The 26,348-nt window shown below is 38.7% G+C and overlaps 3 protein-coding genes across 3 annotated transcripts; all 3 read right to left on the bottom strand.

Moving 5' to 3' along the window:
- Positions 1-2,730: 2,730 nt before the first annotated feature.
- On the bottom strand, positions 2,731-7,428 carry LOC137727713 (lycopene epsilon cyclase, chloroplastic-like). Its single transcript, XM_068466534.1, has 12 exons — positions 7,388-7,428; positions 7,201-7,277; positions 7,002-7,095; positions 6,781-6,906; positions 6,596-6,698; positions 6,205-6,492; positions 5,921-6,017; positions 5,642-5,654; positions 5,209-5,325; positions 5,028-5,087; positions 2,860-2,995; positions 2,731-2,745 (listed from the first exon to the last, which is right to left on the bottom strand). The coding sequence occupies exons 1-12, from the start codon at positions 7,426-7,428 to the stop codon at positions 2,731-2,733; spliced, it is 1,167 nt and encodes a 388-aa protein (XP_068322635.1).
- An 18-nt stretch (positions 7,429-7,446) lies between these two features.
- Positions 7,447-10,132, bottom strand: LOC137714334 (putative 12-oxophytodienoate reductase 11). The gene is made up of 5 exons (XM_068453577.1): positions 9,991-10,132; positions 8,943-9,083; positions 8,684-8,814; positions 8,348-8,524; positions 7,447-8,145 (listed from the first exon to the last, which is right to left on the bottom strand). Exons 1-5 carry the CDS (start codon positions 10,077-10,079, stop codon positions 7,553-7,555), a joined length of 1,131 nt encoding a protein of 376 aa, XP_068309678.1. The 5' UTR covers positions 10,080-10,132; the 3' UTR covers positions 7,447-7,552.
- Positions 10,133-18,148: 8,016 nt separating this feature from the next.
- LOC137711562 (putative 12-oxophytodienoate reductase 11) lies at positions 18,149-20,620 on the bottom strand. Its single transcript, XM_068450818.1, has 5 exons — positions 20,492-20,620; positions 19,851-19,991; positions 19,590-19,720; positions 19,264-19,428; positions 18,149-18,887 (listed from the first exon to the last, which is right to left on the bottom strand). Exons 1-5 carry the CDS (start codon positions 20,578-20,580, stop codon positions 18,295-18,297), a joined length of 1,119 nt encoding a protein of 372 aa, XP_068306919.1. The 5' UTR covers positions 20,581-20,620; the 3' UTR covers positions 18,149-18,294.
- Between the last annotated feature and the right edge of the window lie 5,728 nt (positions 20,621-26,348).

Here is a 26,348-nt window from a genome sequence, read left to right on the forward strand (position 1 = left end):
CAACAAATTCGAGGCAACCAAAATCGAGGCAAAATGTTCGAGGTAACCATAAGTCGATGGCTGAAGATTCGAGGCCATAAATTCGATGCAACCATAAAATTAAGCCAACAAATCTGAGGCAACCAGGACAAGCATTAAAACATGAACTTAAGGCATCAAGATATTTGAGGCAACCATTTATTAGCCCGCAATGATGAAGGCAACGACGGAAGGTATCAAAAGGGCAGCCACAATGCATAAAAAACAAGTCAGCCATAAGGCATTAAAAACTCAAGACTTGGGTATCAAACAGCCCAAAAAACCATTAACCAAAACTATTGAGACAACCATTAAAATACGCAACACATATGGTGACAACTGAGGTAACCACTAATCAATGCCTTACAAAATAATCTGAGGCAACTACGAAATGAGGCATGAAACAATGAGAGGTAATTACTAATCAAACCAATAAATCAAGGCAACAAATCCAAGGCAGTAAATTCGAGGCAACCAAAATCGAGGCAACATATGTGAGGTAACCATAAATCGATGGCCGAGGCTACAGATTCGAGGCAACCATAAACCAATGCAACCATAAAATTAAGCCAACAAATCTGAGGCAACCATGACAAGCATTAAAAGCATGAACTTAAGGCATCAAGATATTTGAAACAGCCATTTATTAGCCCACAATGATTGAGGCAACGACGAAAGGTATCAACATGGCAGCCATAATGCATAAAAAACGAGTCAGCCATAAGGCATTAAAAACTCAGGACTTAGGGATCAAAAAGTCGAAAAAACCATTAAACAATGCAAAAACTATCGAGACAACCATTTAAAGTATGCAACAAATATCGTGACATTAAACAACTAAGGTGGTAACCACTAATCAATGCCTTAAAAAAATAATTTGAAGCAACTAAGGAAAGAGGCATCAACTAACCGAGGTAATTATTAATCAAACCAATAAATCGAGGCAACATATCTGAGGCAACATATATGGGGTGACCATATCGAGGGTCGAGGCAACAGATTCGCAGCAACCATAAATCGATGCAACTATAAAATTAAGCCAAAAAATCTGAGGCAACAATGACAAGCATTAAAACATGAACTTAAGGCATCCAGATATTTGAGACAGCGATTAATTAGCCCATAATGATCGAGGCAACGATGAAATTGTATCAAAAAAGGCAGCCATAATGCATAAAAATAAGGCATTAAAAACCGAAGACCTGGGGATCAAAAAGCCCAAAATCCCATTAACCAATGCAAAAACTATCGAAACAACCATTAAAATTCACAACAAAAATCGTGATGTTAAACAATTGAGGTAAGCCCTAATCAATGACTTACAAAATAATCCGAGGCAACTATGAAATGAGGCATCAAATAACCGATGTAATTATTAATCAAGCCAACAAATCGAAGCAACCAATCTGAGGTAACCATAAAATGAAGCAACAGATCATACGTAACCATAAATCAAGGCAACAGATCCAAGGAAACTATAAATCGATGCAACCATAAAATCAAGCCGACAAATCTAAGGCAGCCATGACAAGTATTAAAACAAATATTGAGGCAACCAAATAACCTAGAAACCAATAGCCAACACAACAAATATCGAGGCAACCAAAAATATGAGCACCAAATAACTGAGGCAACCATGAAAATTGTGAAGATATATGAAAAGATGACTTTATATTATTTTCCAAATGAAAACCGTAACTGGGAACTTAGATCTTTTCGTGAACTATAAAATTAAGCCATAAATAGAGGGTCGAGGCAACAGATTCGCGGCAACCATAAATCGATGCAACTATAAAATTAAGCCAAAAAAATCTGAGGCAACTATGACAAGCATTAAAACATGAATTTAAGGCATCCAGATATTTGAGACAGCGATTAATTAGCCCATAATGGTCGAGGCAACGATGAAATGTATCAAAAAAGGCAGCCATAATGCATAAAAATAAGGCAGCCATAAGGCATTAAAAACCGAAGACCTGGGGATCAAAAAGCCCAAAAAACCATTAACCAATGCAAAAACTATCGAGACAACCATTAAAATTCACAACAAATATCATGATGTTAGAGGTAAGCCCTAATCAATGACTTACAAAATAATACAAGGCAACTATGAAATGAGGCATCAAATAACCGATGTAATTATTAATCAAGCCAATAAATCGAAGCAACAAATCCGAGGTAACCATAAACCGAGGCAACAGATCCAAGGCAACTATAAATCGATGCAACCATAAAATCAAGCCGACAAATCTAAGGCAACCATTACAAGTATTAAAACAAATATTGAGGCAACCAAATAACCTAGAAACCAATAGCCAACACAACAAATATCGAGGCAACCAAAAATATGAGCACCAAATAACTGAGGCAACCATGAAAATTGTGAAGATATATGAAAAGATGACTTCATATTATTTTCCAAATGAAAACCGTAACTGGGAACTTAGATCTTTTCGCGAACTATAAAATTAAGCCAAAAAAATTAAGCCATAAATAGAGGATCAAGGCAACAGATTCGCGGCAACCATAAATCGATGCAATTATAAAATTAAGCCAAAAAAATCTGAGGCAACCATGACAAGCATTAAAACATGAACTTAAGGCATCCAGATATTTGAGACAGCGATTAATTAGCCCATAATGATCGAGGGAATGATGAAATGTATCAAAAAAGGCAACCATAATGCATAAAAATAAGGCAGCCATAAGGCATTAAAAACCGAAGACCTGGGGATCAAAAAGCCCAAAAAACCATTAACCAATGCAAAAACTATCGAGACAACCATTAAAATTCACAACAAATATCATGATGTTAGAGGTCAGCCCTAATCAATGACTTACAAAATAATACAAGGCAACTATGAAATGAGGCATCAAATAACCGATGTAATTATTAATCAAGCCAATAAATCGAAGCAACAAATCCGAGGCAACATATCCGAGGTAACCATAAACCGAGGCAACAGATCCAAGGCAACTATAAATCGATGCAACCATAAAATCAAGCCGACAAATCTAAGGCAACCATGACAAGTATTAAAACAAATATTGAGGCAACCAAATAACCTAGAAACCAATAGCCAACACAACAAATATCGAGGCAACCAAAAATATGAGCACCAAATAACTGAGGCAACCATGAAAATTGTGAAGATATATGAAAAGATGACTTCATATTATTTTCCAAATGAAAACCGTAACTGGGAACTTAGATCTTTTCGCGAACTATAAAATTAAGCCAAAAAAATTAAGCCATAAATAGAGGGTCGAGGCAACAGATTCGCGGCAACCATAAATCGATGCAATTATAAAATTAAGCCAAAAAAATCTGAGGCAACCATGACAAGCATTAAAACATGAACTTAAGGCATCCAGATATTTGAGACAGCGATTAATTAGCCCATAATGATCGAGGCAACGATGAAATGTATCAAAAAAGGCAGCCATAATGCATAAAAATAAGGCAGCCATAAGGCATTAAAAACCGAAGACCTGGGGATCAAAAAGCCCAACAAACCATTAACCAATGCAAAAATTATCGAGACAACCATTAAAATTCACAACAAATATCATGATGTTAGAGGTAAGCCCTAATCAATGACTTACAAAATAATACCAGGCAACTATGAAATGAGGCATCAAATTACTGATGTAATTATTAATCAAGCCAATAAATCGAAGCAACAAATCCGAGGTAACCATAAACCGAGGCAACAGATCCAAGGCAACTATAAATCGATGCAACCATAAAATCAAGCCGACAAATCTGAGGCAGCCATGACAAGTATTAAAACAAATATTGAGGCAACCAAATAACCTAGAAACCAATAGCCAGCACAACAAATATCGAGGCAACCAAAAATAGCAGCACCAAATAACTGTGGCAACCATGAAAATTGTGAAGATATATGAAAAGATGACTTCATATTATTTTCCAAATGAAAACCGTAACTGGGAACTTAGATCTTTTCGCGAACTAGAATCATAGAGATAGCATGCATTTGCTTCCCAAAACATATGAAACCCTAATTCTAATTCTATTCGCCCTTATCGGCATACAATAGCAGTTAAAATAATCAATTATAACCAAAAAAGCTTATCTTATGGCTGACGAGAACCTCTATCGCACCTCACGCCCAGTAGCACAGAAGCCGTCAGACCATTTTCCGGTATCCGCCGTCAGATCATTCTCCGATCGCACGTTGTCAGATTATTCTATGTCGCACGCCGTCAGATCATACTGCGATTGTACGCCGTGAGACCATTCTCCGATCGCAGAGATCTGATTTCAACACCCTAAAATCGCCTTTCTCAGACAGAGAAACAGAGAAACAGAGAATAACGTGTTGCGTGAATGTGCCGTTGGAAGTTTTAGGGTTTTCGTTTAAATAAGTTTTTATTCGGTGCAATTTAAAAGAAAACGACGTCATTTACAGAAAACGACACGATTATAGAACTTGAGCTCACTTGAGACACCAACTTATAAGATACTATTTATGCGGTAATATTTTATTTTTCTTATTTATACTCTTTTTATTTTATTTTATTTTATTTATTTTATTTATCAGTTGATAGCTAAAAGCTAGTGTCTTTAGTATCATATATAGAACTTGAGTCAGTTTCAAGATCTCGTGGGATGACGGGAGAATGTGAAATTTCAATTACTTTTATGCAAAATTAGTTAAAAGGAAGGTTTTTCAAACCAAATCAAATTTAATAATTGTTGATATATTGATTACGTATTGACAATAATGCTGCATACACATTTGTACAATTGACACCCGGAAAAAAAAAAAAAAAAAAAAAAGAGACAAACAAACAAGTGACCTTCAAAAGCAGGGTGGGATCTTACTTCTTAGGGTACTCTAAACTGTGTACTCTTATTATGTAGGAGTAGCACTAATTAGGGAATGTGAGATAGGTTCTAATCATAGCGCCTCCAGAAGGATCAGAAAGTGGATGTCTCACGAGGCCCTTTCTCAGGTTATTTGGAGCTAAAACAAACGTACAAGGCGAAACCAATGAGAACAGCTGACGACAATGTAGAGCCAAGGAAACCCTGCCACATCCTGCAATGGAAGAACAAACATCGATCAATCATTCAAGTTCGTCTAATTTTCCCGAAGAAATCTGTTCCAAGTTTACTTCATGAAGCAAGAATGTTTAGAAAAGCTACGCAATTGATCGTACCAGGTGGATAAGCAGAAGAAAGTACAAAAGAATGTCATGATGCCCTCAGTATCCTGTTGCAGAATAAGCGCTAGTCCAAAAAGAGCGTTTCCTTTCTTGCGGCCAGTGTATTCCTTGCTGAAAGGAAAAGAGTGAATCACAAATTGCAAGTATGACTCCTCATAGCTAAATGCTCTTGATAGTAGAAGACACTCGAAACACAGTATGCTAGCTAAGCAGGGATGCCGATGACAAAGCAAGCATAATTCAAACGCGAGACAGGTAGATGTTTAAAGAAAAAGAACATATCGATGCAGCTCACTCTGTGCCTTGCAAATTAACGATTTAGAGGGGAATGAGGATTGAAGGTTTCAAACTCAAGGCTCATGCAACAAGAACTCTAATACCATGTTAGGGAATGCGCCGATAAAGTAATATGAAGGTCACAACATACAGTTCTTGCAAGTCTGTCAATTATTTGATTTGCATGACTAACACCACCAACTATGGCTGCAAGTTTACAAGTTATGTGAATTACTCTATGGACAATGTAAGCGCAGCAACATGCAGACAGAGAGAGATGAGTTTCCTCTTCAAGCTAGTCATATTTCTAAAGGTAAGCTAAAAACTTCGAGAATGAGGTCCGAAGGATACCAAGCCTTTAAACAGTTCGACACACTCATTCTATATAAGATGCAGATAACTATTCCAAACAATCCAAACCAACACTTACCTGTGGCTGGATGTACCATGCAAGCAGCAGCACCAAACGCTAGGTTCTTTTGCTCTGTATTTGGTAAGGAGCCACCAACTGGAATCCAAGACCAATCCTGCATAAATTACAGCAAGATTATGCCTTGAATTATGAAAGTAAGCCAGACCAAATTACTGCATAAATTGTTCCGCTACACGGCAAGGCATTATGCCTAGTTCAGATAGTTCAGAGATGTTTTCACAATAAAGGTGATTGTTCATCTCAAAAATAGTAAGCATTGTCCTCCGTCATGCAAAATTTACCTCTTCATAAGTTTTCGTAATACAGATTCCCATTGTCATTAACCATGACAAGAGCTTTTTCAAGTTTCCTGCAATCAATTTCTCTAAGTACTTTGAAAGCAAGTTAAGTAAAAGGACAGACAAACTGATGTACATCGAGCAAACCTCAAAGAACAATGTTGTCGGAGACATGGGCATGACATAAAGAAATGTTGGATATTCTGCTTCTAAAGATGGAGCCTTTTGCTTTGTGTAGTTTCTATAATCCATGAAAACCATCAGGCTGGGATCATACGGATTATTTTCCACCTGAAATTGTAAGAAAGAATGGACATAGTAGCAAGTCATCAAAAAGTTTCTGCCCCAATAGGAAGTTAAGGAACTAATCATCCCAGAGTACAATTGTTCCTACCTCAACTTCGATACCATAAGCTGTTTGGACAGCCACTTTTGGACCACCCACCTTGTACTGCAAAAGCTTCCCAGAAGCAGCTGCTGATGCAACAGTAGCAAGCCTGTAATACCAGTTAGATGTTTGAAACAGGCCTGGAAGTAGTAGGATAAAAGATAAATATACTTTCTTTCAACTGAAGAAACGTTATTCCCTTGTATCTACACGAAACAACGATATTGTGCCCACGGGCTACATGACTAATGCCATTACTAGCTTCAACAATACTTTCCACAGTTGAATCGAGGTACAAAACACCTGACTCCACACACCTAACAAAATTTAATATGAATTATGCATCTAGAGAGACTACAATGCCTGCAAACATGAAACGAGTAGAAATATAGTAGGATAGGGTTCTAGTTGCTTTCTCAAAAGCTCCTCATGTAGCATATCTTGACAAACACGACCATAAGTGCGAAGGATCCAAACACGTTCCATACACCCTTCAAGTCCAAGATCTGGAAATATAAAAATCAAAGTGAATATCAGATGTGAGCAGAGTTTGTGAATTGGGGTAGTTCACAAACCATACAATTAACAAGACATAATAGTAAAGTTAATACCTTCAAACTCATCCTCCCAAACACCATAGTTATATGTGAAAGGGAGATCAGGGCCAATAAGCCCAACTTGGCTGACTCTGCAGCCAGATCAAGGCACAACTAGGATCAATTGGTTGTACTTTATATAGGGATAAGAATTGAGTTTCCTCTTTGACAAATGTTATTCATTCCGGCCATTATACGGTACAACACTGAACAGAGAGTACAACACTGACAAATGTTATTCATTCCCAAACATTGGACACTACAACAATAGATAGTGCAATAAATACAACACAGTACTATAAGATATTGCAGAATCGGGTGAATCAAAGGAGCCCTAGTGTTCAAGCTTCCATATGTTGTGGTAAACTTAAGTAGTGGCCTCAAGAAATGGATAATCAGTGTAACCAACGACGGGATCAGATGTGTAGAATGTCTCTCTGTTGTACTTGTTCAGAGGAACAGTAAGCTCAAATCTCTTTGGCAAATCCGGATTCGCCAGGAAAATACGGCCATAAGCAATAAGATCTGCACGGCCCTCAGCCAGAGCATTGTTCCCATCTTCCTTGTCGTAACCACCAGCAGCAATGAAGGTACCATTAAAAGCCTTTCTCATTGGTACAAGACTATGGGAGTAGTCACGCTTTTCTGCAGCTATCGTTATCCTCGGCTCAACCATGTGACAGTACAGGATCCCATATTTGTTCAATGAATTGGCCATACAGAGGCCTAATTCTTTTGGATTTGAATCCCCCGAGTCCATAAAGTCAGCAAATGGAGATAATCTAATTCCAACTTTATCTGCTCCTATTTCGTTAGCGACAGCTTCAACAATTTCCAGAGCAAATCGACAACGATTCTCCACAGATCCGCCATATTGGTCTGTTCGGTCATTCACGTGATCTTTCAGAAACTGATCAACAAGGTAGCCATGGGCCCCATGAATTTCCACTCCATCAAAGCCTGTATGTCAGACAAACAATTACAGTGCACCAAATATTATTTGTAATCTAGTATGAACTATTATCACACATCTAGTCAAACTACAAATTAAATTATGCCTTTAATTACATTTGGAAGATTAGGAGATGGTTCGTTTGCTCATGTTGAAAGCAATTTTGAGTTCTCGCAACTTTTGTTTTGTACTAAAGTAAAAACAATTTACCAGCTTCCATAGCATTCCTTGCAGCAAGTCTGAAATCATTGACTATTTGTGGGACTTCATCTGTCCTTAATCGCCTTGGAGGAGAAAATTCAATAGCATAAACGCCATTAGATGGTGTTTCGGAGGTTAGTGACTTGTCAGTACAAGAGATTGGAGCTTGCCCATTTGGCTGCGATCCTGTAAGAAAATATACATAGAATCACAATCTGAAAGATTACTATTACAGGAATATCAAGGCAACATTCTGATGCTTCAGTGGCCTAACTTTTCACTTATGATCCGAACGCTTTCAATGACCCAACGTGAAGTCATAAAAGTGTAGTGTTAGAACCGCACCAGTATTTGAAACCCTCCCAACATGCCAAATCTGACAGAAGAAGATGCCTCCTTTAGCATGAACAGCGTCAACAATGGGTTTCCATGCTTCAACTTGCTCCTTTGTCCATATACCGGGAGTATCTGGGTACCTTCGCATATTAAAGAAACAAAAATGTTACCAGACTTTGAAATGAAGAAAGTGCACATTTATAGTATGTTTTCCATTTAAAATTTAACATAAAAGAAACTTGAGAAAAGCAAATATTTGTGAAGTTACCCTTGAGCTGTGTCAGAAACTCCAGTAGCTTCAGATACGAGAAGACCCCCGTTAGATGTTCTCTGAGAGTAATATAAGACGGCATGTGGCTGAGGAACATTTCCGTATGATCTTTGTCTGGTCAATGGTGCTAAGACAACTCTGCAGAAAGGCAAGGAAGAAGTATATTATCAGAATGCACCTACTACATTGTCTATGACAAGTTTGATAGGAAGTATTATCAGATCTTGCTAAACAGAACAAGATTTAAGTATTATGACAAAAAAGCGACAAAGGAGACATACTTTTCCTAGCCAAGTGGACCTAATATCAAAGACGAATTAAGTAATTTCAGGTCAAGGTCAAGTACTAACTCAGTTGTGACGGGTGCGATCAGAGTTCACACCTCATGATGTACCATTTATGTTTTGGGAAACAATATCAAACCGAATGTCAGTCGGTTATAGGTATCATGTACGCATATATTGGTTTCAAGATCTGGGGCTTACGGCGAATTTCAGTAACGCCTGTCCTAGTTTATTTTCTTTAACAGTTGACTTTAGTTGCTGTGATATAGTTACAACTTTAAGATACGATGTGTTCAAACAATCTTGAACACAAAGCAAGTAATTCATAGTGGTAGACATCAATACAAAGTTTACAAACTGACCCAAAAGTTGCAGCACACTATCTATTGCAACTCAAACTCGCAAACTAAACCAATTCCTTGCTTTGCAAGTAATGTGAACATACAAATGTTACATAACAAACCATGTAATGAAAGTTGCTGCTTTTATTTCTGAAAATTCAGGATTCTTGCATAGGCAAATAAACATTTGACAAGCACAAAAACTGCCCAGTAACCTGCAATTTACCCAAAAAATAAGCAGTAATTTCATTTTTCTTGATAGAAAACTGGGATTTTCTGCAACCCTGTTTCCAAATGAACAAAACCCAACAGCCCAAATCTCAACTACTCAAACAGAATAAATCAACAAAACCAATGCAGAATGTAGAAGAATACAATTGTAGAAAAGGTTGAGTGAGTGAGTTAGTTAGTTAAGTTAACCTATGAGAAAGATTGAAGTTTCCAAGTTTGTACGGAGCAAGGAGAGGGCTTGTGGGACCACCTACTTGAGTTTGATTAGTGGTAGCCATTTTCAGAGCTCGATCCTGATTTTTGATTTGATTTGATTTGATCTGCTCTCACATTGGGGGATTTATACTGGGGAGAGGAGGAAGATGAACAGTGAACTATAGGGGGCGTTTGTTTGCCCTCACTAACTTGGACTACACTGGACTGGACAAGCTATTAGTCCAATACTGTGTTTGTTCCATGCTGGGACTAACATTAATAAGACTAAAGGGGACTAGCATGGACAAAACCCTTCACTAATGGGTCTTAGTGAGACCCCCCAATAACCATGGGACTAGTTAAGACTATCCTCTATTTCTCATCCTTGTCATGCTCAATGACCACTCCCGACAGACTCCTCGTCATCGCCGGTCACCTAGATCAATCATTAACTTCCCGACTCTCTTTCAGATCCACTTCACAACCAACTTTCATATAAAATATACCAAATTGAAGTTGTGAGTGACAAGATTACGATTTTACTTGAATCGAGGTCAAAATGTGGTCGAATGTGGCCGGAAAATGGCCTGGAAGTCTCGGGCTGTTTGTGCTTCTTCAAATCCATGACAAATTCGAGCATGTAAAGCTAAGATCTCGGTCCAGGGATGGTGATGAATTTTTTGGCGGTGATGAATTTTTTGGCGGTGCTAACTTCATCCAATTTAATTAGGGTTGGCCAAAAAACACATCGGGAAACCTGCAAACTCGTCTGGAAAATTGGAGCCGTGAGGTTCTGTTCGAACAACGCATAGCTAGAGAGGGAGGGAGGACAGAGAAATAGAGACTGGAATCAATAAGGAGTTTGACCAGGAATGAGAAAGAGACATGAATTGAGAGGTCTGAGAGGAAAAAAAGAGGGAGAGGGTGGGACGATGAGAGAAGAGGAAAAGAGTGGGACGGAAATGGTAGGAAAAGATAGAGAAAAAGATAAGATCATAATAAAATATTAATAATTTATATATTAAATAAAATAATATTAGAATTTGTTATTATCCAGTTTCTTAGTCCAATACTGCACCAAACGCTTCACTAAGTTAGTCCAGTTTAGTCTAGTCTAAGCCAGTCCAGCTTAGTCTTTAAAGCTAATCCAGTCCGAGATAGTCCGGCGCAACAAACGCCCCTTAAAGCAACACTAGCACTAGCTGGGGAGGGAGGGGCAGTGGTGGGCCGGGCGGCTCCTTTTTCTATTCATTTTTTATTTTTTTTATTACGAAATTGAAATATTTGATGACGCTTGTTATTACGTAATCGGGTTTTTTTTTTTTTTGCCCTTTTTTAACAATACATATTGTTGGAAGGAAGGAAACTACGTGACAAAGACAAAGAAGGGCCTCTGGTAATTTACTGATCTTGTCTTTTACTCCTGCTTGATGCTTCGATACCGTAACCATTTGTAACCTGATCATTTTTTACACAAAACATTCATTTGATTACCAGTGAAATTACTATTTTAATTCGAACAAAGGGGTCTTGAACTCAGTGGGTTAAAGAGAAAGCCCTACCAAGCATGCATTAGCAGGTAGGCAGAGGCAGAACCCAAGTGGGCGATAATCTATTTGAAAAAAAAAAAAAACTGGATTGGGGTGGGGTGGGCAATGTTAATGGAGAATTAACGGTAACGTTAATGTTGGGCTTGAATCTTAACGGATTTCATCATGAAGGTATAAATTTGAATTTTTTTATTACAGAGGCTATCTTCTTATTACACTATTATTACGGGAATAATTAATCTAATTTAACCATTTATTTTAAGTCAAGCTTTGTGATTATTTATTGGGTTTGGATTGTGAGATACGAAAAATCTTATTTGAGCAAATTTGGACTGTTGCCCCGATATTCTGGATTCCTGTCGAAGATCCATGACTTGAACTAGAGGTCTGATCGATGTGGCGACTTTTACGAAGACAAAGTTGCACCTGTTTATAAATTAGAAGCGAGACAAGTATTGTTTGCCCTTTCACTTTCGATATCCTCTTGTGCTCTTCTGTTTTATGTGGTCACGGTTAAGCCACGCCAACATTTTATATTATTTTTTTTATAGAGATAATAAGACAAAAATGAATAGTAATATAAAATGTTGACGTGGCTTAACCGTGACCACACAAACAGGAGGGCACGGGAGGGCACCATAAGTGAGAGGGCAGACAATCCTTGTCCTTAGAAGCGGGGGCTATCGGAGGAGTTTTTAGTTATTAAAGGTATTTTAGTATTTTTATATCAAATTTTTGTTATAATTATCACAAATTTAAAAAAATGGTTACAATTTTATATCGGATCCAAATTTTAGTTATTTTTTCAAATTTCCAATTGTCACGGTCGATCTCCTTTATCTCTCTCTTTCTCTTTCCTCATCGTTTCAATTTGTAATTATTGTTTTTTTTAAGCACGTGTCACAATTTTGAATTTTAGATCAGCATAATATGGGTTTCACACATACCTAATCATCATTTAAAGTCAAATTTAACGAATTTATTAATAGTCATACCCAACTAAAATAAATGACAATAAATTTATGATATTGTAATATTTTAAAGATGTTGCGTTTGTAATTGTACTCAAACCTAATGAACAAAATGTAATTTACTCATAAAAATTTGACAATAATTATATAATAACATGTCTATCAGATGGCTGCCGATGTGGACGACACCAACGGCACCAACGGCCGGCTCCTTTTTCAAATCATTTTTCTTTTCTTTTTATTGATATGGCCGACACCACAATTGTGTTTCTTTTTTCCTTTCTTTCTCTATTATAGGAGATACAGTATCTTATTTTACATCAGACGATAACATATTTTAAGCGTCTAGTATAAGTGATGGCTGCCACCGTCGACACCACAACCACCGTTAGACTATAATTTGGACATTCTTTTATTAATCTTTTACTTTAATCCAAATAATTGCATCCATGCTTTAGTTCAATTATTTACTCTTTTTTTTTTTTTCTCTCATCATGTGCAATGGGATCGTTGTTTATTACCAAGGGCCAACATCACTTTTGGTGGTGTACATGAATTAGTGGGGGTGGATGGTGAAGTAAATGGTGCAACAATGGTGGCGTGTTGTGGTGCGGTGGTGGTGTTAATGACAGTGTTGATGGTTATGAGGTTGACATAAATGATTTTCTTTTTTTTTTTTAGAGCATTTTCATGTAAAATGTCCTCATAAAATCAATTATGAAGAGTGTGCCAAAAATTTTGAGATGGGGAAAATTATTACTACATATTGAGGATTGAAAATGCTGACACAAGAAACCAAACGAACGAAAATGCCCTTCGAGCACTTGCCGCATTAAAACCTAGAGGTGCGGCCGCGAGGGTCTTGTAACGAAATTAACACCTTTGTCGGGCTCGCGTCTTGGGTCATTTACTTAGTAGAGCTATCGGACCAAGGCGGCTTAGCGAAGCTCAAACCCCTCCTAAGGCTTAGTAAGGCGGGGCTGGATAAGGAATGATCCTTCAAGATTAGCAAATGGGATCACAATCCCTACAATCGTGGGCTAGTCATAAGCCACAACGTGGTTAAGGGTCTTCCTAAACGGGACACTTAATTGACACTCCTTGTTTTATCTCTCAAAGTCAAACGGCTAATGACTTAATGAGCGGGATAACGAGTCTCAAACAAGTCAATCATGAGACACCACACGTGCTCTAATAAATCACCTTCAAGCTTAGACCTACCACTAAATAAAGACATGGTCTTTGACCATGAATTGGCAAATGTTTCTCCACCAAGAAACCAGACCTTTCTTATTCATTTCATCTACTAAAGAAGGTGTATTCAATTTGGATTTTGATGAATTTTAACGGAATTATAAATCTCATGGAGTTTATGAATTTTAATTGATTGACATAGACTCATGTGAATTGTAAAGGAATTTTACATGAATTTTATTACAGAGTTTAATGGATTTTAATGAATCTAATTTTGTTATGGAGTCTAATGGATTTTAATGCAGTTTTTGTACAATCACTTTTTGTGTAGGATTTTCATTTGAAACTCGCTTCACCTTGTTACTCTATTCCAATTACTTCAATTAACGAGGCAGATAATGCTTTACTATAGTGAAGGAAATTAGTTATGCCTATGTATCTGTTTGGACCTAAAATTATTAGGCTGGACCGAGTATGGAATTGTTCTCGGCCCAGAAGCTCTGCTCGAGGATTGCTATAAACCATCCAGTTCATGGGCCGCCTAACTAAGGTCGGCCAAGTCCTGTTTGGAAAAAGAATATTCCAGATGAATAGAAAATGGTGAGCCTTATGGTGAAGCGGATGAATGAAGAGGTTGAGTCGTGATGCAGTAAGGATTCTCGGCCAGGTAAGGATGTTGAAACTTGGAAGTGAATGTGGCCTAATAAGAGGTTGAATTTAAAATCCTAACAGAAGGAGGATTGGCCGAGATAAGATGGATTGGGGTTTGGAGTCCTAGTTCGAGTATGGTTAGGATTTGTTCTTGCTGCTATAAATAGAGAATGGAGTGCGCAATTCAAAAGACCTCCAATTCAACACACAATTGTCCTGCCCAAACCTATCAAACATCTTGAGATTTTTTTATTTTCTTTTTCCGCCAACACATCTTTAGTTTGAATAAACAATACTGTGAAAGCAACTGGCGAACATCTTCAGTTTGGATAAACAACACTGTTACCGTAGAATCAGCCAACCGAGGGGCACCTTCAGTTTGGATAAACAGCATTGCGTCATGGCCAACTAGTGACCTATCTAAGTCTCAGTTGAGAAGGGTTTCCGAATCTTTATTGGCAGAGGTCATCTTATTAGCCTTCTCGGCGAAGTAAGGTGTTACGAGTTACGACATTCAGCCCATTGAACGCCGAGTGATTTTATGATTGGATACTCATAAGTGAGTTTCAGAGTTCGGCATTCTGACGGCCGAACCACATTTATCATCAAGACATACATCACCTTTGAGTACTTATGTTCGTATAGTCTGGTGTCGATTCGGCGTGCTTATACTCTCATGAATATAATCACTGTGACCGAATTCGACGCTGACAATTCGTCAACTTCACAGAATTAGCAACCTTGTCTTTAGGCTCGAGAATCCAAAGGACGAGATTTGTTCATTCCTCGGTCACAATTGCAAGATCAAAAAGTCAGCAACGCGCTTAACGTAACATCAACAAATTGTACTCCTCGGTTAGGTTTGGCCGACGAGTTGGCACGCCCCGCATCAACCGAAGGACGTAGTTAGCTCATTAGTTACTCGGCCTGTGTGTCACGTAGGCTTTGTAATTTTTAGGGTCAACATTTTGGCACGCACAGTAGGACCTCGTGCTAGACCTTCGGAGTTCATGACCATTGAGACACGGTCCGTAAAGAAGAAAACAATCATGGGAAAGTCAACAACTGACTTGCCAGTACAAGGCCCTGGACAAGATTTGTCTCAGGTACAAAATCCCTTCATTGTTGTGCCAAACGAGGTTGCAAGTGCGACACACGGAGAGAATGAAGTTTGTCTCGGCGGACAGCCTCATAACCTAAACATTCCCAACCAAACGGCAAGCATTTTCATTGAAAGAATAATGGAAGATTGCGACGAAGATGATGGGGAAAGTTCTGATCCCCCAACTAGGTTGGTTCTTCGAAGACGACTTAATGAACAATCTCGGCAAGTCACGCAGTCGATTGGCCAAAAAATGAATAATTTGCTTGAAGCAATACAAAGCAATAGTGATACACAGACCAGGTTGCTTGAACTATTGGTTAGTAAAGCCTTCGAAGATGGCCACATCGGTCAACCTCGACAGCTTCCCTTGAAGAATGTTCCATTACAAGTCGAGAAAAGATTCGCTCAGCTCCAACCAATTGACTTGGAACAAAGAGGAGGATTAATCAGTAGATCTGATGGACCTGACCAGAGAGTGGAAGCAACATCCGTCAATATGACCGAGGTCCAAAGAATGATCGATTCGGCCTTAAAAAAAAAGCCGAAGTTCCCAAAGTTCATCTATCCGTACCCGGCTTATTTGGAAAAGTTGAATATCCTAAAGGCTTCAAGATCCCAGACTTCAGTCTTTTCGCCGGAGAATCGTCCTTATCTTCGTTAGAACATGTAACTCGATTCATTGCGCAATGTGGAGACGTTAATAGCGACTTCCATAAACTACGGCTATTCAACTTTTCACTAATGGGTTCAGCCTTTGCTTGGTACATCAACCTCCCACCGAACTCCGTCCAGAGTTGGGAGGAATTGGTCGAGAAATTCCATGAACAATTCTATCGACCAGGGATGGTATTGTCCATTTCATCATTAGCTAGGATGGCTCAAGCTTCAGACGAATCGCCAATGGAATACTTAACAAGGTTCAAATCGGCTAGGAATTGGTGCCGAGTACCTCTTCCTGAAGTTGAATTCATTAGAATCGCTCTAAACGGCCTGGACATGGAATACAAAATGAAATTCCTGAGGGCAAATATCCGAGATATGTGCGAACTGGCTCAACACGTTGAGCAGTATGATTATTTGCTCCAAGAGGAAAAAATCTCAAAGTTCCCATCCCGGGGAACAATATATAAGAATCCCACAATCAGTTACGCATTGGCCGAAAGTGAGGATCCCCAATACGTCAGTGCGGACGCGGTTGAAATAGTAATAGACAAACCATACGTTTGCAAGGCATTAGCTCAAATCAGTCCCAAGGATGCCAAAACTCGCTCGACCTCTGAAGAGATGATTAAACCATCAAAAGTTTACACTTTCAATATCACTAAGGCCGATGCAATTTTCGACCAGTTGTTGGTAGCAAAAATCATAAAACTTCGCCCAGGACACAACATTCCTAAGGCCGAAGAGTTGAAAGGAAAAACGTATTGCAAGTACCATAATTCGAACAAGCATGCTACCAATAATTGCGTCGTGTTCCGTGATGCGATTCAAAGTTGGATTGAAAAAGGTAAGTTAAAATTTCCTGAGAAACAGATGGCAGTTGACGTCAATCCCTTCCCCTTGACGACAATTGGCATGGTGGATGCTCATCTCCCTAAAAACAAAGGAAAAAGGAAAGCCGAATTCGTCCCAGTACAACATGTCCGTAAGCAGAGTGGTCAGCCGAGATTCAAGATTGATTTATTTTCAAACGAACCACCCACAGAGTGTGGCAGCCACGTGGCACAAATGTGTCAATCATGTAAGAGATGTATTATATTAAAATAAAATAGTACGTGAGGTATGAAAGTGAATTTTTTTGAAGATATTGTATGAGGTTGTAATAGACTTCAAATCTAAGTTGGCGAAGGGCAATTTACCCTAAAAAATAGTAACTGATTTATAGTTTTAATACTCACACCCTTATTAAACTCCTAATTAATTCTCAATTCAAATATTTCCAAAATATTAAAAATAAAATTAGAATAAGTTTGTACGTATTAAATTTTTATAAAAAAATTTCAATTTTTTAATCTTATATGTACCTATTCTTAAATATACCAATTTTTTATATGAAAGGTGTACCTTTTTTTAATACAAAATGCACCCATTTTTTTATATAAAATTCTTTCAATCTTTTCTCTAATCTATTTTTTAAACTTAAATGGATACATTCTATTTAGTTGATTTGAGAATTTATCCGTGTTAAGTTTAATATAAATTTTTTTTAATAATGTTATTAAGCCTAATAATTTTTATTTTTTTGTGTTTTTGAAAAATGTACCCATGTTTTGGTACAATAATTTCTTGGTTAGTTTTGATGAACATGCCCGGGTGTTTACACACACACACAATACATTGGAGAGTATAATTCATCTTTAATATTTTTAATCCTATAAATTATGGGTTTTATTTAAAATCTCATTAAAATAAATAACTACAAATTTTATTTTTAATTTAAAAATATAATAACCTACATAAAAATATATTATTACATTAATGTCATGGACTTCTATCAAAAACTAAAAACTACAAAAATTTCAATCAAAGAATATTGACATACTGGTAGTTAAGGACCGCATCCAAAATGTCATTTTTTTAGGTTTCAGTTAAATTCCACTAATCATAATAAGATCATCACAAACTATCTTTTATTAAACTCATTGACTAGGCAAGCAATCAGTTAGCATGTTCAGGTAATAACCACACAAGCTACAATACTACACTTGATACAGATCAAACAATGCAGAATCATGTACGCAAACCGTGTAAGAAAAGCAACACGAAAACATGTACGCGGACTAATGCGGGAATTTCAGAAATATAAAAGCGTACAAGCTTCCATAACCTAAGGAGTGGTTTCAAGGAACGGATAATCAGTGTAGCCAATAAGCGGTTCAGACGCGTAGAATGTCTCTCTGTTGTACTTGTTTAGAGGAGCATTAAGCTCAAATCTCTTTGGCAAATCCGGATTCGCCAAGAAAAAACGGCCATAAGCAATAAGATCTGCACGGCCCTCGGCCACACCATTGTTCCCTTCTTCCTTGTCATAACCACCAGCAGCAATGAAGGTACCATTAAAAGCCTTTCTCATGGGTACAAGACTGTGGGGGCAATCACTCTTTTCTCCAATTGTCTTCATCCTCGGCTCAACCATATGGCAGTACACGATCCCATACTTGTTCAATGAATTGGCCAGATAAAGGCCCAACGCTTCAGGATCTGAATCCCCTGATTCCATATAGTTGGCAAATGGAGATAATCTAATTCCAACTTTATCGGCTCCTATCTCGTTAGCAATAGCTTCAACAACTTCCAGAGCAAATCGACAACGATTCTCCATAGATCCGCCATATTGGTCTGTTCGATCATTCACTTGATCTTTCATAAACTGATCAATAAGGTATCCATGGGCCCCATGAATTTCCACTCCATCAAAGCCTGTATATCAGACAAACAATTTCAGTGCACCAAATATTATTTGTAATCTAGCATTTTAAATGAGGCATGCAGTTATAATGTAAGGTTAGTTAACATGTAATCTAACGTGAACTGTTGTCACACACCTAATCAAACTGCAAATTATATTCATGGCTTTAACTACATTTGTAAGATTAGAGATGCTGCTTATGTTGAAAGCAATTTTTTTTTTGTCAAACGATAGATTTGTTAGATTAGGGAGACGACGGCGGTTGAACCCACGCAGTGGTGCAAGGGCAACACTCATCTCTACTACTATGGTATAGGGTCACTTGCTGTTGAAAACAATTTTGAGTTCTCGCAAATTTTATTTCATACTTAAGTAAAGACAAATTACCAGCTTCCATAGCATTCCTTGCAGCAAGTCTAAAATCATTGACAATTTGTGGAATTTCATCCGTCCTTAATCGTCTTGGAGGCGTGAATTCAGAAACATCAATGCCATTTAATGGTATCGGCTTCTCAGTAGAAGAGATTGGAACTTGCCCATTTGGCTGAAATCCTGTAAGATTAGAAAATGTATATAGAATCACAATCTGAGAGATTTCTATTACAGGAATATCAAGGCAGCTCTCTGATGCTTCAATGGGCTAACTCTTCGCTCATGATCCGGATGCTTTCAAAGACACAAACTGAAGTCATAAAAGTGTGTTAGAAACGCACCGGTATTTGAAACCCTCCCTACATGCAAAATCTGACAGAAGAAGGTGCCACCTTTAGCATGAACAGCATCAACAATGGGTTTCCATGCTTCAACTTGCTCCTTTGTCCATATACCGGGAGTATCTGTGTACCTTCGCATATTAAAGAAACAAAAATGTTGTCAAACTCTGAAATGAAGAAAGTACACATTTAAATGTATGTTTTCCATTTAAAATTTGACATAAAAGAAACTTGAAAAAAAGCTAATCTTTGTGAAATTACCCTTGAGCTGTGTCAGAAACTCCAGTGGCTTCAGTTATGAGAAGACCCCCGTTAGATGTTCTCTGGGAGTAATATAAGATCGCATGCGGCTGAGGAACATATCCGTACGATCTTTGTCTACCCATTGGTGCTAAGACAACTCTGCAGACGGCAAGGAAGTATTATGACAAGTTTGATAGGTGTTATTATAACTAGCCCCTTGAAGTATATATTATCAGATCTTGCTAAACAGAACAAAATTTAAGTAATACGACGAAAACGCCCGAAAGGAGATGTACTTTTCCTAGCCAAGTGCCTCTAATATCAAAAGATGAATTAGGTAATTTCAGGTCAAGGTCAGGTACTAACTCATGTGTGATGAGTGCTTCAGAGTTCTAGGCATCATTTATGCATATATTTGCTTTCAAGATCTGGGGCTTGCAGCGAATTTCAGTAACACCTATCCAAGTTTATTTTCTTTAAGAATTGACTAATTTAGTTGCTAAATATGTTTCCCAATGAACAAAACCCAACTGCCCAAATCTCAACTTCTCCAGCAGAATACAAATTAAAAATAAAAAAATAACAAAAAAAACATAAAAATCAATGCGGAATGTTGAAGAATATACTGTAGAAAAGGTTGAGCGACTGAGTTAAGGTACCTATGAGAAAGATTGAAGTTTCCAAGTTTGCAAGGGGTAAGGAGAGGGCTTGTGAGACCACCTATTTGAGTTTGATTAGTGGTAGCCATTTCAATTCAACTGGGTTCAGAGCTAGATCCTACTTTTGTGTTTGGTTTCTTATTTGATTTTATTTAATCTGCATGGATATTTATACCGAATGAGGATCCTGTTTGGATATTTTTGTGATGATCTTGAGATTCTTCAATTACGTTTGATCATCGTATATTATGTAGTTAGAAATTATTGTAATTTTTTTTATTTAAAATTAAATATAAATAGTACTTGTCGAAATTTAATCGCACAACATACGATGAACATATGTGATTAAAGAATCTTTGAAATTCGCATAAATAGGATCCTCAAAGAATCCTCATTCATTTATACGTTCGGGGAGAGGAGGAAGAGAAACTCAAAAGCAACACTAGCACCTGCACGGTCCCCTTCCCCTCCTCCTTCCTCCTGGGAGGCAGAGGCAGTGGTGGGCTGGGGGGCTCCTTTTTCAAGGGACACCACCAACGACCATTTGGCCAAGAAGAAGTACTAGAGTAAAATTGGCAGTTCCTTAACATTACATTTAAGTTTGTAATATTTTAAACTAGTACATCTTTTAATTGTAATTATTTTTGTCTAAGTTCGTCTATTATGCTCTAAATCATAAAAATAACAAGCATTTCAGGAACATCCACATGCATATGCATTCATATAGATATAGTCTAGGTTTGAGTTCAGTGGGTTATTTAATTTTGACTTAAATTGTGAGTTCTACTGTTCATTAAAAGAAGATTATTGGGTTTATCTGTATAATTAATGTTAGGAGTACTAAATTTTTAAACAAAATTTGCAAACCAAATGATATGTTATCAATAGGAAAAAAAACATGTTAGTCAACATTTAATTAATAATTCAATCATCAACAACCACACCATTTGGTTTACAAAATTTAGTTTAAAAATTTGTCTCCCTAGCATTACTCTTTATATTTTGGGAGTTTTAACGAAATACTCTTGGTACTATTCACTTTTAATGAAGATGACATTTTTACTCTAAAAAATCACTCATCGTGCCATTCACTTACAACATCTTTTTATCAATTTGATTAAAACTTAAAGTTTTCAAATCATTTTCATTAGTTTTCTTTTATATTTTAGCTAGTATCGTAGTCGTCGTGCCGCATAACCTAGCGTTTGTTTTCTACAAATTCAACATGGTGATAATGTCCTTGTGGATTTTCATCTTTATCCCTCATTTAGTTATCTCATTATATCTTAAATGATAAGTGATTAGGCCTTATCATTTTGTGGCCCGCATGTTTTGAAGGGGAGAAGAGAGTCTAGAATTTTATAATGAGGGGGTCATAATTTTGGCCAAAATTTTTTATTGGATTATTTTGTCTGAGTTCCTAATTGGTACCTACCGGGTTATGTTCATTTTTGTTGAGGTCTTGTCGAGTGAGACATTTTATCAAACGCAACATGCGGACTGTAGGGTCGCACACAAGAAATAAGGGATGAAAGATAAAAGAAAGAAAGTAGTAAATTTACAAATAACTACACATAGAGTTGCACAAAAGAAATGGTACGTTGTAATTTAGTGTTTTTACTCATTCTTTTAGTTTATGTATATATGAGTCGTATACAAATATAAATTGAGACTATCAAGCTATTAAGATCATGACAGCCAATAACTCATGTTAAATCCGCCACTAAATAGTGGGAACCTAATCCCTTATAATTCGAGCAAATTTACAACCTACTGTATAAAATATATTTATTCGTTGGCAAATTCAACCATGAACTAATTAATTCCAAAAGTCCTAGCTGGTGGGCGTCAAAAACTACCTGCTATTTGTTTTCTTCCCCCACCCACCAACCAAAAATAATACCTACTATTTGTTTGTCGAAGTAGCAACGCGGAAGACGATATGTACCTGCACGTAATCGGACATCTGTATCCAATTATACAATAGCCCAGTGCACTTAATTGATAGTTTTTTCCTTTCCTCCGACCCTCACCGTCACGAGAAGGACACGAGTGTGGCCACTGTTGGTGGTGGGTTCGGGTGTTGTGAGAGAGGAGGTGAGACGCAATTAGGACTGAGTAAACATATAAAAATCAGAAGGAATAGGATAGCAACGATTCTGTGTGTGTGGGGCCGTATGACCATCCTGGTCCGGTTTCTGGATGAAAGAATTTCTCAACCGTCACACAGGTTGATGATTTCTTGGTTTCTTCTATATAGCGTATATAAGTAAATTCAAAGGTTTGGTAGATCTTTCTTGGACAATGACATATTTGCAGGTTCCTAGGCTAACAGCCAGGAAAACGTGTAAACCGATTTTCTTTCGAACTAGGATTCTCTGATAAAACTAATTTCAATTTTTGAAAACTCCTGGATGTGTTTCTGAACAATTTCTTAGTGCTCGTGGAAAACAACTTTTCGCACAAATCCTACAAAATTCAAAAAACTAAATCGCATTTTGCTTTGTAGTTGTTCGAATCATAACGACTAAATATTATTTTTTATCTATTAATTTAAATTCGTGATATGATTTTTTTTTACGGTATTGTTTGGGCCTAAAATATTATTGCTGGGCCGAGCAATAATATGCGCTCGGCCCAAGGTGATGACAAATAATATGGGCCGAATAATAAGGCTCGGGCCAGCTGGCAGGGTCAGCCAAATCCTAAAAAGTCCAGATAAATAGAAAGGTCGAGGAAGTCCTGGTACAACTAGGATTCTCGACCAGCAAGGAATGAAGTCCCGAAAAGAAGGAAAATTCAGAATCACAGTGGGAGTAGGTTTGTTCGAGGAAGAGGCGAAGTGGGACAAGGACTCCCAATCCAAATCGGAGTCGGATTCAAGGAATGGGGCACTATAAATACAAGAAATCATGCAAACGGAAAGGACTTTTCAACTCAGCATACAATTGCCCTGCGCAAAACCTCTCAATCATCTTGAGATTTTTTCCTTTTCTTTTTCCTGCCGACACACCTTCAGTTTGGATAAACAGCACTGTGGAAGCAACCGGCGAGCACCTTCAGTTTGGATAAACAGCACTGCTGCCGCAGAATCAGCCGACCAAGAAGCATCTTCAGTTTGGATAAACAGCACTGCGTCGAGGTCGACCGATTATCTATCCAAGTCTCGGTCGAGGAAGGTTTTCGAACCTTTGTTGGCAGAGGTCACCTTACTAAGCTTTCTCGGCATAGTTAGGTGTTACGAATTACATTGCTCGGCGTACTGGTCGCCGAGTGGTTTTATGATTGGATACTCACAGGTGAGTTTCAGGGTTCGGCATTCCGACGGCCGAACTACGTTTACCATCAAGACATATATCACGTTCGAGTACCTGTGCCCATACACCTTGGTCTCGATTCGACGTGCTTATACTCTCACGAATATAATCACAGTGACCGAATCGGGCTCGGACGATTTGTGAACTCCGCAGAATTAGCAGCCTTGTCTTCAGGCTGTAGAACCCAGAGACCGAGAGTGTTCCTTCCTCGGTCGCAATCGCAAGTTAAAGAAGTCAGCAACGCGCTCAAAGCTACATCAACGAATTTTACTCCTCGGCCAGGCTCGGCCGACGAGTTGGCACGCCCCGCATTCGACCGAAGGACGTAGTTAGCTTATTAGTTACTCGGCCTGCGCGCCACGTAGGTTTTGTAATTTTTAGGGTCAACATTTTGGCACGCCCGGTGGGACCATTGTGCTAAACCTTTGGAGTTCATGACCATTGAGACACGGTCTACGAAGCAGAAAACAACCATGGGAAAGTCAACAACTGACTTGCCAGTGTAAGGCCTTGGGCAGGATTTGCATGCTACAAAAAATCCGATCATAATTGCGCCGCCCGAGGCCACTAGTATAACACGCCGGGAGAATGAAGTCTGTCTCGGCGGACAACCTTACAACCCCACAGTCCCGAATCAAACAGCTGGAATGTTCATGGAAGGGATTGTAGAAGATTGTGATGACGATGGTGGAGAAGGTTCCGATCCACCAACTAGGACATTCCTTCGGAGACGACTGGATGAACAATATCGTCAGGTCGAGCAGTCGATTGGTCAGAAGATGAATGATTTGCTAGACGCAATACGTAGTAATAGCGATACACAGACCAGAATGCTTGAACTACTAGTCAGTAAAGCTTTCGAAGATGGCCAGGTCGGCCAACCGCGGCAGCTCCCGACGAATGTGCCCATACCAGCCGAGAGAGGGTCCGCTCGGCCACAATCAGTCCCCTTAGAAAGAAGAGGACCAGGGAATAGAGCCGAGGGACCAAGCCAAGGAGAAGAAGTCGCCTCCATAAACGTGACCGAAGTCCAGAGAATGATTGATTCGGCCCTAAAAAAAGGGCCGAAGTTTCCAAAATTCATTCACCCGTACCCAGCTTATGTGGAAAGGTTTGAATACCCACGAGGATTTAAGATCCCCGATTTCAGCCTCTTCGCCGGGGAATCATCATTATCCTCACTAGAACATGTGGCTCGGTTCACAGCGCAGTGTGGGGACGTCAATAGTGATTTTTACAAACTACGACTGTTTAACTTTTCACTGACAGGCTCAGCTTTCGCCTGGTACATTAATCTTCCACCCAACTCCGTGCAGAGTTGGGAAGAGTTGGTCGAAAAGTTCCATGAACAATTTTATCGGCCAGGGATGGAGATGTCCGTATCCTCCTTGGCCAGGATGGCTCAAGCATCTGATGAATCTCCAATGGAATACCTAACAAGGTTTAAATCGGCTAGGAATTGGTGCCGAGTGCCACTCCCCGAAGTAGAATTCGTCAGGATCGCCCTCAACGGATTAGACGTGGAATACAAAAAGAAGTTTCTGGGGGCAAATATTTGAGATATGTACGAACTTGCTCAACACGTCGAACAATATGAGTATCTGCTCCAAGAAGAGAAGTGTTGATCCTAAAAATTACAAAACCTACGTGGCGCGTAGGCCGAGTAACTAATAAGCTAACTACGTCATTCGGTCGAATGCGGGGCGTGCTAACTCGTCGGCCGAGCCTGGCCGAGGAGTAAAATTTGTTGATGTAGCTTTGAGCGCGTTGCTGACTTCTTTAACTTGCGATTGCGACCGAGGAAGGAACACTCTCGGTCTCTGGGTTCTACAGCCTGAAGACAAGGCTGCTAATTCTGCGGAGTTCACAAATCGTCCGAGCCCGATTCGGTCACTGTGATTATATTCGTGAGAGTATAAGCACGTCGAATCGAGACCAAGGTGTATGGGCACAGGTACTCGAACGTGATATATGTCTTGATGGTAAACGTAGTTCGGCCGTCGGAATGCCGAACCCTGAAACTCACATGTGAGTATCCAATCATAAAACCACTCGGCGACCAGTACGCCGAGCAATGTAATTCGTAACACCTAACTATGCCGAGAAAGCTTAGTAAGGTGACCTCTGCCAACAAAGGTTCGAAAACCTTCCTCGACCGAGACTTGGATAGATAATCGGTCGACCTCGACGCAGTGCTGTTTATCCAAACTGAAGATGCTTCTTGGTCGGCTGATTCTGCGGCAGCAGTGCTGTTTATCCAAACTGAAGGTGCTCGCCGGTTGCTTCCACAGTGCTGTTTATCCAAACTGAAGGTGTGTCGGCAGGAAAAAGAAAAGGAAAAAATCTCAAGATGATTGAGAGGTTTTGCGCAGGGCAATTGTATGCTGAGTTGAAGGTCCTTTGAATGGTGTTCGTAGCCTTGTATTTATAGAAGCAGATGTGTGATGCGGCTTTACTAGTAGAATTTGATTTCAATTCAAATTGACAGAAAGCTATCATCACCTAACTTTGCTTCGGTATTATCACCATTTTTCCAAAAA

Source organism: Pyrus communis, chromosome 1 (assembly GCF_963583255.1).
Source record: "Pyrus communis chromosome 1, drPyrComm1.1, whole genome shotgun sequence".
Classification (NCBI taxonomy): Eukaryota; Viridiplantae; Streptophyta; class Magnoliopsida; order Rosales; family Rosaceae; genus Pyrus; species Pyrus communis.

Excerpts from the sequence above, each read along its gene's own strand:
- LOC137727713 (XM_068466534.1), bottom strand. The coding sequence starts at position 7,428 with ATGAATAACATTTGTCAGTGTTGTACTCTCTGTTCAGTGTT. Across the intron at positions 6,907-7,001 it reads CATGAGGAGCTTTTGAGAAA|GTGTGTGGAGTCAGGTGTTT; the intron begins GCAACTAGAACC and ends AAATTTTGTTAG. Across the intron at positions 2,996-5,027 it reads GTTCTCATTGGTTTCGCCTT|TTGCCTTGGATCTGTTGCCT; the intron begins GTACGTTTGTTT and ends ATCGATTTATAG.
- LOC137714334 (XM_068453577.1), bottom strand. The coding sequence starts at position 10,079 with ATGGCTACCACTAATCAAACTCAAGTAGGTGGTCCCACAAGCCCTCTC. Across the intron at positions 8,815-8,942 it reads GTTTCTGACACAGCTCAAGG|GTACCCAGATACTCCCGGTA; the intron begins GTAACTTCACAA and ends TAATATGCGAAG. Across the intron at positions 8,146-8,347 it reads AAGGAATGCTATGGAAGCTG|GCTTTGATGGAGTGGAAATT; the intron begins GTAAATTGTTTT and ends TCTGACATACAG.
- LOC137711562 (XM_068450818.1), bottom strand. The coding sequence starts at position 20,580 with ATGGCTACCACTAATCAAACTCAAATAGGTGGTCTCACAAGCCCTCTC. Across the intron at positions 19,429-19,589 it reads AGGGAGGGTTTCAAATACCG|GATTTCAGCCAAATGGGCAA; the intron begins GTGCGTTTCTAA and ends CTAATCTTACAG. Across the intron at positions 18,888-19,263 it reads AAGGAATGCTATGGAAGCTG|GCTTTGATGGAGTGGAAATT; the intron begins GTAATTTGTCTT and ends TCTGATATACAG.